At 41.9% G+C, this 15083-nt stretch overlaps 1 protein-coding gene across 2 annotated transcripts in view; it reads left to right on the forward strand.

Annotated features, from left to right (window-relative positions):
- The window catches only part of znf609b (zinc finger protein 609b), a 282574-nt gene that overhangs the window by 58858 nt on the left and 208633 nt on the right, over nt 1-15083 (forward strand). For both annotated transcript variants that reach the window (XM_084337717.1, XM_084337718.1), the window contains exon 2: nt 11644-12532. In XM_084337717.1, coding sequence (XP_084193843.1) covers nt 11771-12532 — 762 coding nt within the window. In that variant the 5' untranslated portion in view covers nt 11644-11770. The remainder of the gene's footprint in view (nt 1-11643; nt 12533-15083) is intronic.

Here is a 15083-nt window from a genome sequence, read left to right on the forward strand (position 1 = left end):
CTAAGTACGTCATACACGCACACAGGGAGCGAAATTGGACCCCGCCACCCGCCATTTGCGGGCAGTTTTTACATTTGGCATGTGACACTGAGAGGTCTGCCCGCCGTGTGACGGGTACCTTATAGTCATGTAAAAAAAAAACACGACAGTCGCAGTGTTTGGCAACCCCGTCTCTCACGGCGCGTCATCTCGTTGGCTTGTTTACCAACGTGACATCCGCGACACGCTCTTCTTCTGCTCTGTCTCTGCTCTCGCATGAGGGCACGCTGAATAGGGCCCAGTTCCAGCGCCGGATAATCCATCTCGTTGGCTTGTTTACCAACGTGACATCCGCGACACGCTCTTCTTCTGCTCTGTCTCTGCTCTCGCATGAGGGCACGCTGAATAGGGCCCAGCTGCAGCGCCGGAGAATCCTTGCATGCTGAATGTAGAGTTTAAGGTCCAGCTGCAGCGCCGGAGAATCCTTGCTGGAGCTGGAGGCTACTCGAGTATACACACACAGTGGAGCTGTTTGCAGATAGCGAGCATTTTGACTTGTTGCGTGGTGGCGATGTTTTGCAGATAATACAACTACAAGTATGATTATATAATATATATATTTTATTAAAAAAATTTTTTTATATAAAATACATTTATTTATTTTTTTAATCAAAAAAAATTTGGCAGGTAAGAAATATGCTTGGCGGGTAGATTCTTCCCATCTACCCGCCACTGGCCGGTGAGTCAAAAAGTTAATTTCGCTCCCTGCACGCACACACACAGACACGTTGAGATACATGTGAAAAATACATCTGATTACCCCAAGACTGGTAACATAGATTCCTTACCTCACATCAGATGTTCTGCAAAAAGATTACTCCAATTCCTGATCGCCATTCCGAATATCGATCGTGTTTATTGATCCAACGTTAGGTACTCGAAACACATATTCCACGCTGTTCTGAGGGTCCACAATGAATCTGATCGGCTCGGGTTACATGCCTGAGAAGTAAAATGTGGATTCCGGAGTTTTCTTTTCTCATCCATTTCCATTGAGTCCAATCCGATGGGTGCATTACCATCCGGGAGAAGATAGGGGGCGGTATTTTCCCTGTTCGAGCTCATAGACAGTCCCAATGGTAACGTGAGGCTAGATTGATGAAAAATGTATGGATATCGCTAATAAAAGCAATAACGATTAAATTACGAGATTTCTCGTCCCTGGCACTCAACGCATGGCATGAAATAACGAGATTTCTCGTGGCTGGCACTCAATGTGTTAATAATCTATATGATTTCTGCGTTTATTGCGCCATACAAACCGGAAATGGATCTAGGAGATCGGCGTCAAATAATTGGGATCTTTTTCTTCCAGTCTCATCGGCGAACGGTAAGAGGACAGTAACGTTATTTTCAGCCCGATTGTTTATTCATTTCACTGCAAACCATCTGATCAATATATCAACCCATACTAAATAAAGCCGTTACTGACGATCAAGGAATTATAAACGACCCCCCCCCCCCCCCCCCTTTCCTTCACGCATGATGAAGCATAATGTATACCGATCATATACATTTGAATTTTTTAATATACAGGGCTGTACACTGCGATGATATCGTCGCAAATTGCCCCTTTAATTGGCCGTTGCGATTGGTAAATATTATCTGGGGGCGGGCTTGCGAGTAGTGCTTTCAAGCCTTGGATTCGCATTTCACTCCTAAATTATCCAAGGCGTGTGATGACGCGATGACGTCACTCACGCGAGCTGAGCAGTGAGCACTCAGCAGGTATGATCAGCGGGAACAATCGACTGAGCACTCACTCTGATAGACTGGCTGACTGTCTGATTTAGCTATGAAGAAAAGTAAAGTTAGTATTGCTTCATATTTTCGACGCGTTGTTCGACCTCCTATAGTGAGCCGAACTGAACTGAACTCAGACACACGGAGAGAGCTGCGGCGTCTGCTCCTCCTCCAGCCCTCTCGCACCCGTGGCTGTTGTAAACACTGGGACCTCGGTGAGCCTGCCAGCCGGCTAGCTACTGATAGCTATCAACAAATGCTCCAGTAAGTCTAGTAGTGCATGATAGCTTGCGTTAGCTTACTGTTCAAAACGAAACGTCCCATTAAACTAAATAGTTCAGATAGCTCCGTCCTGATATCAATGTCTTATAACACTGAGTCGTTGTGTATTCGAGTTGAGGGCACGCTGAATATAGTCGATAGGGACCAGCTGCAGCGCCGGAGAATCCTGGCCGTAGCTGGAGGCTACAGTATAGGGCCCAGCTGCAGCTCCGGAGAATCCTGGCCGTAGCTGGAGGCTACTCAGTACACACAGACAGTGGAGCTGGTTGCATATAGCGAGCATTTAGACTTGTTGCATGGTGGCGATGTCTCGCAGATAATACAACTACAAGTATGATTATATAATATATATATTTTATTAAAAAAAATTATATAAAATAATTTTTTCTTTTTTTTTTTTAATCAAAAACAATCGATATAAATAATGGTAAAATTGTTATTTAAAAATGTGCCCCTAGAAAATATGTTTTGCCCCTAAATTTCTCATTTAGGGGCAAGTGTGCCCCTAGTGAAAAAGCTGGCAAACGCCCAAATCTTCAGCACCTGCTGCTGCGTAGTGATGGTCCCCTGAGGAAGCAAGGCAATGTGCTGCTCCATCAAGGCCAGCTTGAGAGTGTAGAGCAGCTTGGCCATCCATCGCGCCTTGTGCAGTGCTCCCGGTTGTTGGAAGTTAACTGGAGTGTGCTCTGCACTGTCTGCACTCAGATACACAAGAGATAGCTGCACGAACTTGCGATATTCGTCTCGCTTGTAGTCGAGCACTCCTGCAGCGCACACAATTAGTTCAGCACACAACTTGCCCAGGAATGGTGGTTCGGCATCGCCAGTAATGTAGCGGGACAATGGGCCGTTGTCCTTGTGTGGCAACAGGTTCCAGTTGTCCCGCAGACGTGTAAACAATGTAACCTCTGGTGAGCGTGACGTCTCCACCTTGAGGTCAGTGAAGATGTGGCTGAGGAGCACCTTGCCGATGTGGTGCCGGCACCCGGACCAGAGCAGTGGTCGACCCAGTGAGAGCTGGATGGCAATGCAGGCTGCCGTGAGATGGCCAGTGTTTGACGCAGTGGTGTCAAATGCCATGTTGACAACCTGATCGGTGCAGCACCAGTCCTGCAGCCGCTTGCATGTCAGCCGGGCAATGATCGTTCCCCATGCCTCGTCAGTCCCCTTCATATATGCTGGCACACCGATCAGTTTGAGCCGCTCCACGTCTCCGACCACCACTGTCAGACGCTCCTCCAACTGGCGCACATTGTTGAGCATTGGCGTCAACTTGCTGTCCCAGTGCAAGGTGCACATGGGAGGTGGTGTCCACTGTTCATGCTGGTCCTCACTGATGGCCTGCAGCACGTGGTGGCGCGCTGTCTGCTGTTGCGTAGGATGAAGGCAGCCTGCTGCATTGGTGTGATCTTCAACCGTGTAGCCAGTGACAAGACTCGGCCGGCTGAGTGTCTGATGGAATGAAGGCTGTGGTGCCAGTCTTCTTACGCTCACTGGTGGGTGTGTTCTCAGTCGGTGGAGCAGCCGTTTCATCTGCATTACATTTTTTTTCCTTTTTTCTTTTCATGTCAACGTTCACACGCACAATATACGCTTACCTAGGATTTGACTTGATTCAACAACAAAGCAGTCGGGGGAATGGCAAGCCGAAAACAGTCAAATGTGGTTATTTGAAGTTTGGATTTTTATTAATTTTTTTACAACTGAGGTAGGTAGATTATATTTTTAGAGACTAAAGTACAGAAAAAAGGTACCGTTGGGTACCGGTATCGATTCACAGGTACCGGTACCGTATCGGTTCAAATGTGAATGGTACCCATCCTTTAGGCCTATTGTTTGATAGTGTTGGTGAGAAAAGTGTTTAACTCAATGGTGTGTCTTAGGGCTGCAACGATTAGTCGACATAATCGACGATGTCGATTATAAAAAATCGTCGACGAGGAATTGTTGCGTCGATTAGTCATTAAAAAAAATATATATATTATAATTTTTTTTTTTTTTTTGCACTACCTATCTTTGTGAAAGTGGCTTCTCGGCTCTGGTCCAGCCAGCTGAAGACTTCTTAGCTTAACATAACAGACTGACAGTAAGTTTGGGGGAACTAATGGGATAACTGGGGATGTTGTTTGGTCCTGACAAGAGTCTCAAAGCAACTCTGAGGTCATGCTCAATGTCCAATCTGTTCTTCTGCTCTGTCTTCAGCTGGACCAGAGCTGAGAAGCCACTTTCACAAAGATAGGTAGTGCAAAATTTTTTTTATATATATATATATATATATTAGGGCTGGGCGATATAACGATAACGATAAATATCGCGATATATTTTAATAATCGACATCGAATATCGAAATTTAAAAAAAGATTTTTTTTTTTTTTTTTTTTAATTTTTTTTTCTTTTTTTTTACCTGCAACAGGGCAGTGGACAGACTTGTCTTTCTTGCCTGCAACTTAAAGTAATGGCTTTGCTTGTCCAAATGACAATACTGACCAAATTGAGATTTATTTTTCTCTTGTCCATTTATTTTGTTTGCTTTCTAATTTAAAATACATTTTGAAACCGTCTGTACACAGTAGGCTATGTGTGCTAGCAGAACTAGACTCCAGTCACGAGTCACAGTGCACATGTGCGGTGGTTTGTCCACCAAAAAAGCGCCAAAAGATCGAAAATAAACTAACAGAGCCAGAACTGTTCAACTCCTCTGGAGCCACAGCCAGCAGAGAAGCCGGTTTACTTTAGCTTTTAAACCAGCTGCAGCCTGAGAACTGGAGTGTGAGGGGATGTAACACTAAAGATGGCGGCAACGACAAAGAATTGCTGCAAAATAAACATACATCTGTTGTTAAAAAAATAATAAAAAAAAAAAAAATACTTATAACAATTCGATAATTATCGATATCGAGTAATAAAATAAAATTATCATATCGTTATCGCGATATGATTTTTTTCCATATCGCCCAGCCCTAATATATATATATATATATATATATATTTTTTTTATATATAATTGTTTTTCGATTAGTCGACTAATCGAAAAAATAATCGACAGATTAGTCGACTACCAAAATAGTCATTAGTTGCAGCCCTAGTGTGTCTATGTCCAGGAAGTGGAATGCCTGACCAGTATCATGTAAAGAGCATATTCCCAAAGTTGGGGTCAAAAAGATATGTTGTGTATCGCTTGGCAAATATTCTATTGAGGTACTATAGATGGTTTCTCTGCAATGTCATTGTTAAATGTGCCCCAACCAGAGGGTAGAAAGCCATGGTAAACATTGGGGAAATGGGGAAAGAATATATATATATACCACTATATTGCGTTGATTGAGCATTGACCACTCATATTCAAGTAAGACCAAGGGAAACGCACATCTTGTATCAAGAAAATGCTGATGTAAGGACTGCCACATCACCAGGATGTTGCTAGTTAGCTGGCTAGCTAGCTGTTAGTTGGTTGCCGGTGCGATACTCTGTAATAGTGTTGCCAAAGACATTACAGCCAGATGTTTCTGACTGTGGAAGAACAATGCTCTCTGCGTTGCACTGTTGACTCTTGGAGAAATCCACATGACGTCACGGCAGCTTTATGGATGTCCACCATTGCTCATATAGAAAACTAGCTAACTATTAAGACAATGTGTGCAGTCTCAGCCAATTAAGCTACAACTAGAAAATAAGTGCACACCTCACACCCTTCCACTTACTCCTCTTAACACTTTCAGCGCCACGCCTTGTTTTCCGTTTTACCGCTTGAATGCCACCATCGGTGCCAATGTTAACGTTAATATCGCCTAATCTATGTTTTAAATTATGGCTATGTGTCTAATCTGCCCATCGCATTATCAAAGACTATTTTCCAGTCAGTGCTGTGAAGGCAGATTGTTTTTTTATCGCGTCGTTGCCGTTTCAGAGCAGTTAGAAAAGCCCCCGTTTTGATATAAAAAAACAGCTCATTCTGGAGCATTCTATGAAAATCGTCTTTTAGTGGAATATTCCACAACGTTGATATTCGTCTGTCTTTTTATGAATCGTTTTCAAATAAACGCTAGATGATCAATATTATACGTGCACGCACGCACATTACGGCCGCGCACTGATAATCGCTCCGTTGATTTCCTCACGGACTTTTACAGTGAAACCGAAAGAAGACATTTCACAAAACAGCTTATAACTTCATCAAACTTACTCTGATTATCCTACCACTGATAACATAGAGTCCTTACCTGACATCAGATGGTATCCAACTGGTATATTCCAATTCCTGATCACCATTCGAAAAAATCGATACGTGTATGGATCCAACGCGATACAGTAGAACTCCATGATCCGCGGGGATCTGAGGCTCCAGAATGAACTCTAGTAACCCCGGCTGGATCAGTGAACTGGAAAATGTGGAGTACCGGATTTTTTTCCCCATTCATTTTCATTGAGTCCATTCCAAAATCACTTATGTCATCTGGGAGACGACAGGGGGCGCTTTTTTCCACAGTGATCGCCGGCGCCCCTCGGCTATACTCGGGTAGGCTCGGGTGATACAAGAATTTTTCAGATCGCGAAAAAAAAAAAAAAAATCCGAGAAATCTCGTGAGTGGCATGCAACCACCTATAAAAAAACCAAGAAATCTCGTGAGTGGCACTCAAAGTGTTAAAGTAATGCACCAACTCTTCCATCATTGTTAATGTCATTAACAACATTTATAAACAAAATATTGCTCACACTTCACACTGATCACAATCCTGCATTTCATTGGTAAACAACAAGCCTGTCTATTGGAACCTTGGTTATTCATGGCTGATTAGACTTAAGCCTGTGTCCTCTATTCTCTTGTGTACTACGCACAGATGGTACTCCTATCACATTCATATGCAGAAACTAAATCAAGCCATTTAATTTAAGCAACTGTGATTCAGTGTTTTGCATAGAGAAGAGAGAAATCTCTCTTTCTCTCTCTGCAGTGGAAATGGAATCACCCCAACATGGCCTCTGTGATGGATAGCTAAAGGAAATCGGATCTGTGAAAAAAAGGACAAGCACCAAGGGAGGTACACGAGTCCTTGTGCCTTTCGCTCAACGGGCCGTTCACTGGGACGTTTTCTCAGTGGGCCTTTTCAAAAGGGCTTGCACTGCAGTTCCAGCAAAGGGCAGTACAGTAGGTCAACTGCCGATAGAGTTACAACCCCGTCTTTGTGGAGGTGTCGGACAAATTAGACCTCACAACTGTTTACCCAGTCAAACAGGGACAGCTGCATCTCCCCGCCCTCCGAACCCCACCACCACTGACTGTTCTTCCTTTGGGGCGCCATCTGTGTGTAGTAAGCAACGGGATGATCAGATGGCATTTCATCAGTTCAGTTTTACCTCTTGTTGGTGGTGGTGGGTCATAAGAATGGCCTCTAAACTGAATGCTTTCAGGTTGTGTGCATGCTGTAATCCATCTGCCATTTAGTCTGTTCTCTTAATGAGAGCCGAGTAATGTTGGATAGTGGCCACTGACTTGTTCCCTTCCTTGGTAACAACATGCAAATTCTGAACAGTTGACGTCAGGGCAGTTTAAATGATCTAAGATTTAAAATCTTAGTGCATGTTTAGGTCGCAAAAATTGTAACATTATACTCTCTGTGGCTACAAATCGGAGGTCAAATACAATCTTTACTAACCGGTCAGAGTTGTGTTGCAAGAGGCCCTATTGTGTGCTGCTGGTCCCTGTGTTATTGTCAGTGGGTGTTTGAAGCACAAAGAGAATCATCAGAATTCAGTCCTCTGAGGCCGTATTGATCTCATCACCCTGCCTGCCACTCTGAAGTGTCTTTTGTGCTTTACGATTGTTTCCCCCTGCATGTTCCTTATCACAAGGAGTGACCAGAGCTGCAGATGTGAGAGTTAATTATTTACCCCATGTGCTGGTAGAGGGGGCGGGGGCACTCACAAGGGGACATGGATACGATTTTGCATCTGTGGACTGGGTTTTGAACTCTATTCTACTATCCACACAGAAACGGAGTAGAAGACTGTGGTTATACTGGATAGATCACAAGTGTGGAATCGGATGTATGTAAACGTGTGAGAGTGAAGCAGGGAGTTTCTGAAAAAGACTACCGTACCTGCTCAAGAAATGTTAAATAAAGGTTTTAAAAATGAAAATGAGCAAATATGTTAGAAAAAATAATGACTTATTACTAGACAGTGTGTCAGACAGTGAAAAGCCCTTTAGCTGTTAAAAAAAAACACCTATTGCCTGTAAAGGAAATGGAAAGATCTATTGATGTATGACAGTCGACCATATAAATTGTTTTGATATGTGTTCAGATAACACCATTAAACCAAAAAAATATTCTTGCTGTCAGCATGGTCTAAATGGTGTGAACGTCAGGTCGTTCCATTCATAGAGATAAATCTATAGAGGAAACATTGCTGTTGATGGAGTGGGATAAAAAAAATCAGCTATCTTACCTGGGTAAACTATTCCGAAATCATCACTCATCACAAGTATTGTTTCAATAGAATTGATTTAAACTAAAACAGTGAGAGAAACATTCCAAATATTTTCTTGACATATTTTGCACTTTCTACTTTACCCCTAAACTGGGAGATACAATTGAAAATATTTCCCTTCAACCAATAATTTATAATTAAAACTATTCATAAGTCATCATTATCTTGGGCACTATTAGCAAATCCCATAACTAGGGACAAACCAAATAGTCTACTATTATGTTTACCTAAGAAAGTGAGATATGGACCACCCATATAAACATTAACAACAGGAAAAAAGGTTATTGTCGCCAACATTTTTTGCTAACTTACAAGTTGATATTCTCCTTTGGTTCATCACAATTTACTCAAGCCTAGTAACAGACACAATATTTCTGACACTGGAAATACATTCCCTGATATCCATAGATGTCCCTAGATACCAAGAACATGCAAATGGACCTTGTAGAAGTGGAGCAATCTTCCGTTTACTTAGGTGTGGATTTTTAGGTGGATTTTCAGAAAATAGGGCTAGGGCTTAAGAGGTTAAATAATAAAGTGGGCTTATTCGGGTCACATTTTACAACTATGTAAAATAAAGGAGACATTAACTAAAATGTATTTGTTAAACAAATAACATTATTAGTGTTACTCTGTTGTTCACTTAGCACTTGTATTAAGCTCTCAGTAAAATGGTCACAAAAATGCCAATTCTGATATCGGCCAAATATACATACAATTACATCAATACTGATTGTTCCATTTCAATCCAAACAACTCGGGGGAAAAAAATTCAGCAACAATCGAAGCATTAATAAACTTTATTCTGGTTTCCATTTATTTTTAGATATGATATTAATTGTGAAAATTATATTGGTGTAGCATTATTAAATCCATTAAGTGTGTTCCATTTTGAAGGGCACATCTTAGATAACGTTAAAGGCATATTTTCCTACATTCATGCTAATATTGGTATTAAAAAAAACAATTAGATAGCCTGCCTCAGGAACCGACCACTGATGTCCCTGTTGTCCAATGTCAACACCACCATTCCTCCCAGGTATCAGGCTCCTCATTAACTTCCATTTATTTTGTGTACCTAATCTAAATATCATACTTCTTAAATATAAACAATCAACTGATGTGCAGATTTTTAAGTCAAAGGTATGTGTTTGTGTTAGCATTTGATGTGTCTTAACAGATTTATTACCTTTTGAAAAACAAAAGCAGATCTGGTCAATTTGTTTTACGTTTCAGTGTGTTGTGTATCTTTGCCTTGCCTGGAATGTTCAGGGAGTGGTTACTATGGTTACATGCTGCCTTGCTGAAAGAAATATTCTAAACATTCTGTGACAAGTTGACAGTTGGTGAAATAAACTACATCTCAAGTGAGAAATAGTTAATGGACTGATAATTTGAAAATGGCAACATTAGCTCATAAATATATTGGATGGAATAATATTGCTGTATAGTTTGTTTGTACTTCAGAAGTATGATATGTATGAATGAGGAGCCTGACACCTGGGAGCAATGGTGGTGTTGACTGCAGACAACGGGGACAGCAGTGGTTGCTAGCTTACTTGTAGATGCCCTTAGATACAGGTAAGACACGTTCTACTAAAGTGAAATATCCCATTAAAGATTCAGTACAATGAAAATCTTTAAATAACTTGGGCAAATTCATTTCTTGATTCATACAGTTTCACTCTTCTTTGTAAGATGTACTATAGATGCAATGTTGTCTAGATGTCTTTCTAAGAGCGCATGGCTTTGTAAACCATGTGTGGGTATGTGAGGTCTGTTATTCCTTATCCATCAGCAGTGACACTATCAGCAACTCCTGGTAAAAAGAGCCAGTCATTCAGAACAGTGAGGCCACATTGGCTGTCAATTAGGCTACATTTCCCTGAGTTGCCATGGCTACTGTGGGAAGTCATTAAAATAGGATTTCTGAGAAGTCCTGCCACACTATTGGGGATTACCATGGAGGTTTGCTAACTGTTCCTAAGAAAATAGCTGGATATAATATTTTGTATATTTTTAGATGCAAAGCACCTCTTTCCACTGAAATGGATAGGAAGTGGGAGCAGAATGGCCGGATGCCAGAGGCATATGTTGGTAAACACACCAAGCACAGGACCTTTGACTGTGCATCATTCTGGAAAATATACAACCTAGTGGTTTTCACAATGGTGAATTATCTATTTAAAACAATTCAAGTCTCAGAGTGTTTTCCACCTCTTTTCAACATCAATGGCTTTTAGTAAGGTAAGCTGAGATCAGCAAACACACATTTTATACTACTAACACAAAATTAGGTGAAGACTGTAATGGCGAATAGTAAAATTTAGACTGGTATGGTCTTTCAAAATGTATTCATATTACATAGTTATAGTTTGGTTTAGAAAAAAAAAATCTTAATTTAATTTTTATTTATTCGTACATGGAATTGTTACAGTCCAACAGTACATAATAGTTCACTTAATAATCTCCACTAAATTCCATGGCCGAAAGGAACAGGAAGAAGAAAATGCTTATTGTACCACTACCTGCCCCTACACACATACAGTACTACAGTACACTGATAGACTACCGTAAGTGCAATGTTTACCAAACCAAACAAAATTTACTTATTTGGCAGAAATGGAAACATCAACAGAATTAAATTAACATAAATAAATACATTTTGTGTATCTATCAGTTGTCAAGTTAGACCGCGCTCTCAAGATCGACACTGGGTGCTGAAATCCCATTAAGTATTATATAAAAAAGAAGCAGTGAAGCTAGACCAGCACTCTCAGGTTCAAGAATTGAATGGCAGCCTGAAACAAACATGTTTCGGAATTACATATTCATTTCCTTCTTCAGTGTTATAGCTTGCCTATCTACCTATCAGTTCAATTGGTACTCACTCACTCACCTTTAGCCACTCTGCCCTTCAGTTGCTGATCAGTTAGCTGTGCATCATGGTGTGTCCTTGTTCCAAGTATGATGTGCTTAACCTAATTTAATATCACATCATTTGACCGTAAACAACACCACCTACTACAACAACAACAACTGCTAATTCTTATTATGTTAGACCTAACCGTTTTCTCTTTTCCCCTCAGGGAGTATGTGTTTAAATGGCAATGGGACATCTACACCGTAAGGATTCTCTAAGCCCTGACCCAGCACCCCAACCGTCTGAGAGGGTGTCAAACCTCACTGAGGCAAACCTGGGCCGTTGGCACTAAAATGTCCCTAAGTGGTGGCACTGCAGGCGGGAAAGGTGTGGACTCTAATGCGGTGGACACTTACGACAGCGGGGATGAGTGGGATATCGGTGTTGGAAATCTGATTATTGACCTCGACGCAGACTTAGAAAAGGACAAACTGGAGATGTCTGGAACGAAGGACGGAATGGCGGCACCACCGAGTGCAGTAGCAGCATTGCCTGACAACATCAGGTTTGTTAGTCCTGTGTCTGGCCCTCAGGGCAAGGAAAGCAAATCCAAATCCAAGCGCAGCAAAAACTCTAAAGACAATAGTAGCAAAGCCTCAGCGGGAGATGGGGCCAAGAAGGAAACTACAGGACGGGCTCAGGGGGAGCCCACGGGAACGGTGGCTGGTACGGGAGCTGCCGCCGGCAACAATACCACCGCTGGGAAGAACATGGAAAAAGGGGGCAAAGCCTCCCGAGGTGTTCTCAGCGGTAAGAAAGACAAGGAGGGGGCTAGCGGGAAAAGTAAAAAGGAGAAGGTGGACGGAGCCCCGGTGGTAGCGATGGCTGCTGCAGAGAAGGATGTAGTGTCTCAAGCCCAGGTCGCTTTGGGGGCCAGTCGTACTGCGCCTTTTGAGAACACACAATCAACAGACTTGACGGGAGCTGAACAAATGGGGATTATTGCACTTGAACCTGTTGGGATAGTACCAGCGTTGACCATAAAAACTGAGCCAGAGGAACTAGAAAATAATAATAATGAATGCAGAACGTTGAAGAAGGTGAAAAATGAAAAGGTACGTTTCTCTTATTACTTTTTGATGCTGTTCTTTGCTTTTGATGCTACTTTTTGTGGTGCGCTTTCGTTTTGGTGCTTTGTGGATTCTTCATACACGTCGTCAATCATTTGTTTGTTGTTTCAGTGCTTGGTTTTTCTTTCTTCACGACTACGCTATACTTCATTCAAGCATGTTTAGCTGAATAATGTATCCCATAGCATTTCAGTTTACTGGACAAATTGTCAGAATTCATGGAAATATCCATTAGATATGTCTGTTACATGACCGGATTATGTAACAACATAATGTTGATAAGGGTTTGAAAGCTAAAGTGGACCTTTCCTAAAAATTTTATACAAGTGTCAAGTCAGTAAAATATTGAATTAGTCAGTGTATGTCGAGTGAAATTAACCAAACTATAACACTGATTAGAGCGCTGCTGAATTGCAGAACATACTCACACATTCATTCATGGTAGCCTATTCATAGTATTTGATTGCCAATATCTTGGTCGCAAACAACGGGTGATTGTAATCAAATAGCAGGTTATAATTATTCTATAACAATAGTGGCCAATGAGTTGTGGCATTGCGCTATATTGTATGGCAAAACCGGTCATGAGAATACGATTAACAATTTAATTAAACATTTTCTGACTCTTACTATGGAATGAATGAATGAATCGAGTTACAAGTTTCAAGGCACCCTTTACTAATTGTACTAGTGTGTGTAATCATGGATAACATTTTATGCAGCGTAACTTCAACTTCTATAGGCGTATGTAACTGTTGGGAGACATTGCCCTGGTTTCTTTGTGTCAGCTGCCATGTGTGTCAGTTATCCACACAAATCAGACAGTACTGCTTTGTTTTTGCTTTGCTTTGTCAAACAAGAATATCATAGATGACCCATTGTGAAGATATGATGGCGGTCTCCACAATAGGCTAGACTATCACTGTTTTGGTTAAGCTTAGTGAATGCAGCTTCAAGTTCCTTTGTAAAGGCCAGTTTAAACAGCTGATTACTATTTTGGTTAACTAATGGAAAGGTTTTTTTCCCCCCCACCCTCCCTTTCAAAAACGGACATTGTTTGTTATACAAGAAACTCCTGAACAGTTGCTTAACTATTTACTCACACTTATCTTGTCTTCTCATTTAGTTGATCTATCAGTGTGTCTATTGTGTGCTCCCTCAGTATAATAGAGAGAGAGCGGTGTAGGGAGGTGCTGAAGACTGTTTTGTCTGTCATCATGTTCCATTCTTAATCCCACAAGCCCCAGCCATGCCTGGTGGAGTAGGGTGGGGGAGGGAGCCAGCTAGGGCAGAACGCGCCTTCGTCGTTTTTCCTGCTGCTCTGAATGTGGTGTGGGGGAAGGGCGGCGAGGAGCCTGCATGATTTCTTAAATCCGGGCTACCCTGTCTGGAATGCAGGCTGAGGACTCTCCTCAGATGGCTTCCAATGCGGAAGGAACTGTAAGGACAGAGGGCTCGGTAATCATAACGTTCTCAGAATGAAATGGCTACGCTGAGAGCACCACATGGATTGGCTCACAACATCAAATGAGAAGAGTGATCACAGCTGGGTTCATGTAGGCCTAGCTATCCATTGGATCTTTTGCATGACATTAAACATTTTGCTAGGCATTCAACATACATTTTTCCAATACGTTTATCTTAATCCTATGATCTAACCTAAAATGCAATGGCTAATATTTAGCTTCATTTACCACGTAGCTGCAATTTAATTCATGATTGTGACAGTGATTGTCAAGTAGCCTGTAAATAGTTTCCAAATGTTTATTGTGACATACAGTGTATTATGGCTAAAACCAGGTCTGTGTTTTGGAAGTTAACACTAAGGATTTTGGGACTTTGTCTGCCTTGATGAATTTGAAATTACTATTTTATTAGCTGTCCCAAGTGCAGCATCACTCGCATTTCTCTGTAACCCTGACTCACTAACACTCTTATCTGCTGTGATTGAGTGTGTAACAGTGTACCTACATCGTCTCTGTCCTAAATTAGAGCTCCCCAAAGCATTGGCTCTTGATGCTGGAATAAATCATCTCTTGCTTCCTCTATAGCAGCCCTGCTCCCCTCCTCCCCCTCTCTGCCTGTGTCTCACTCTCCCTCTTCTCATTATACAAGCCTGGAGGAGCCAGGCATTTGTCAGCTGCCTCGGCGTGCTGTTGGCCTTGACGAATGGAGTAGCTCTCATGGAAAATTACATTGGCAATGTCAGTTCAGAAGAGGAAGGAGAGGAGAAAAAAGGGCTGTGCTCAAGAGTGAAAGAGCATGGCCACCACTCAGCATAGTTTGCTGATGTGCAGCTTGAGGAGTGAAGGGGTCTCATGAGAGCTAGCTTGATTTCTTTCACTTGCCTCTGCCCAACTGACTGGTGCTATTGTGTTACAGCTCATTCCTTTTAAGTGGTGCCAGGGTTTTTAAAGACTCTGGAAATAACGGGGGAGTATGACCTTATTATAAGGGAGGGAGACAATTACTATAGAGAATCTTCCATTCTCTTCACAATTAGGCTGTTGGCCTACCTGGCCGTGTGCTCGTAAGG

This window comes from Notolepis coatsorum (genome assembly GCF_963971535.1).
Source record: "Notolepis coatsorum genome assembly, chromosome: 20".
Taxonomy (NCBI): domain Eukaryota; kingdom Metazoa; phylum Chordata; class Actinopteri; order Aulopiformes; family Paralepididae; genus Notolepis; species Notolepis coatsorum.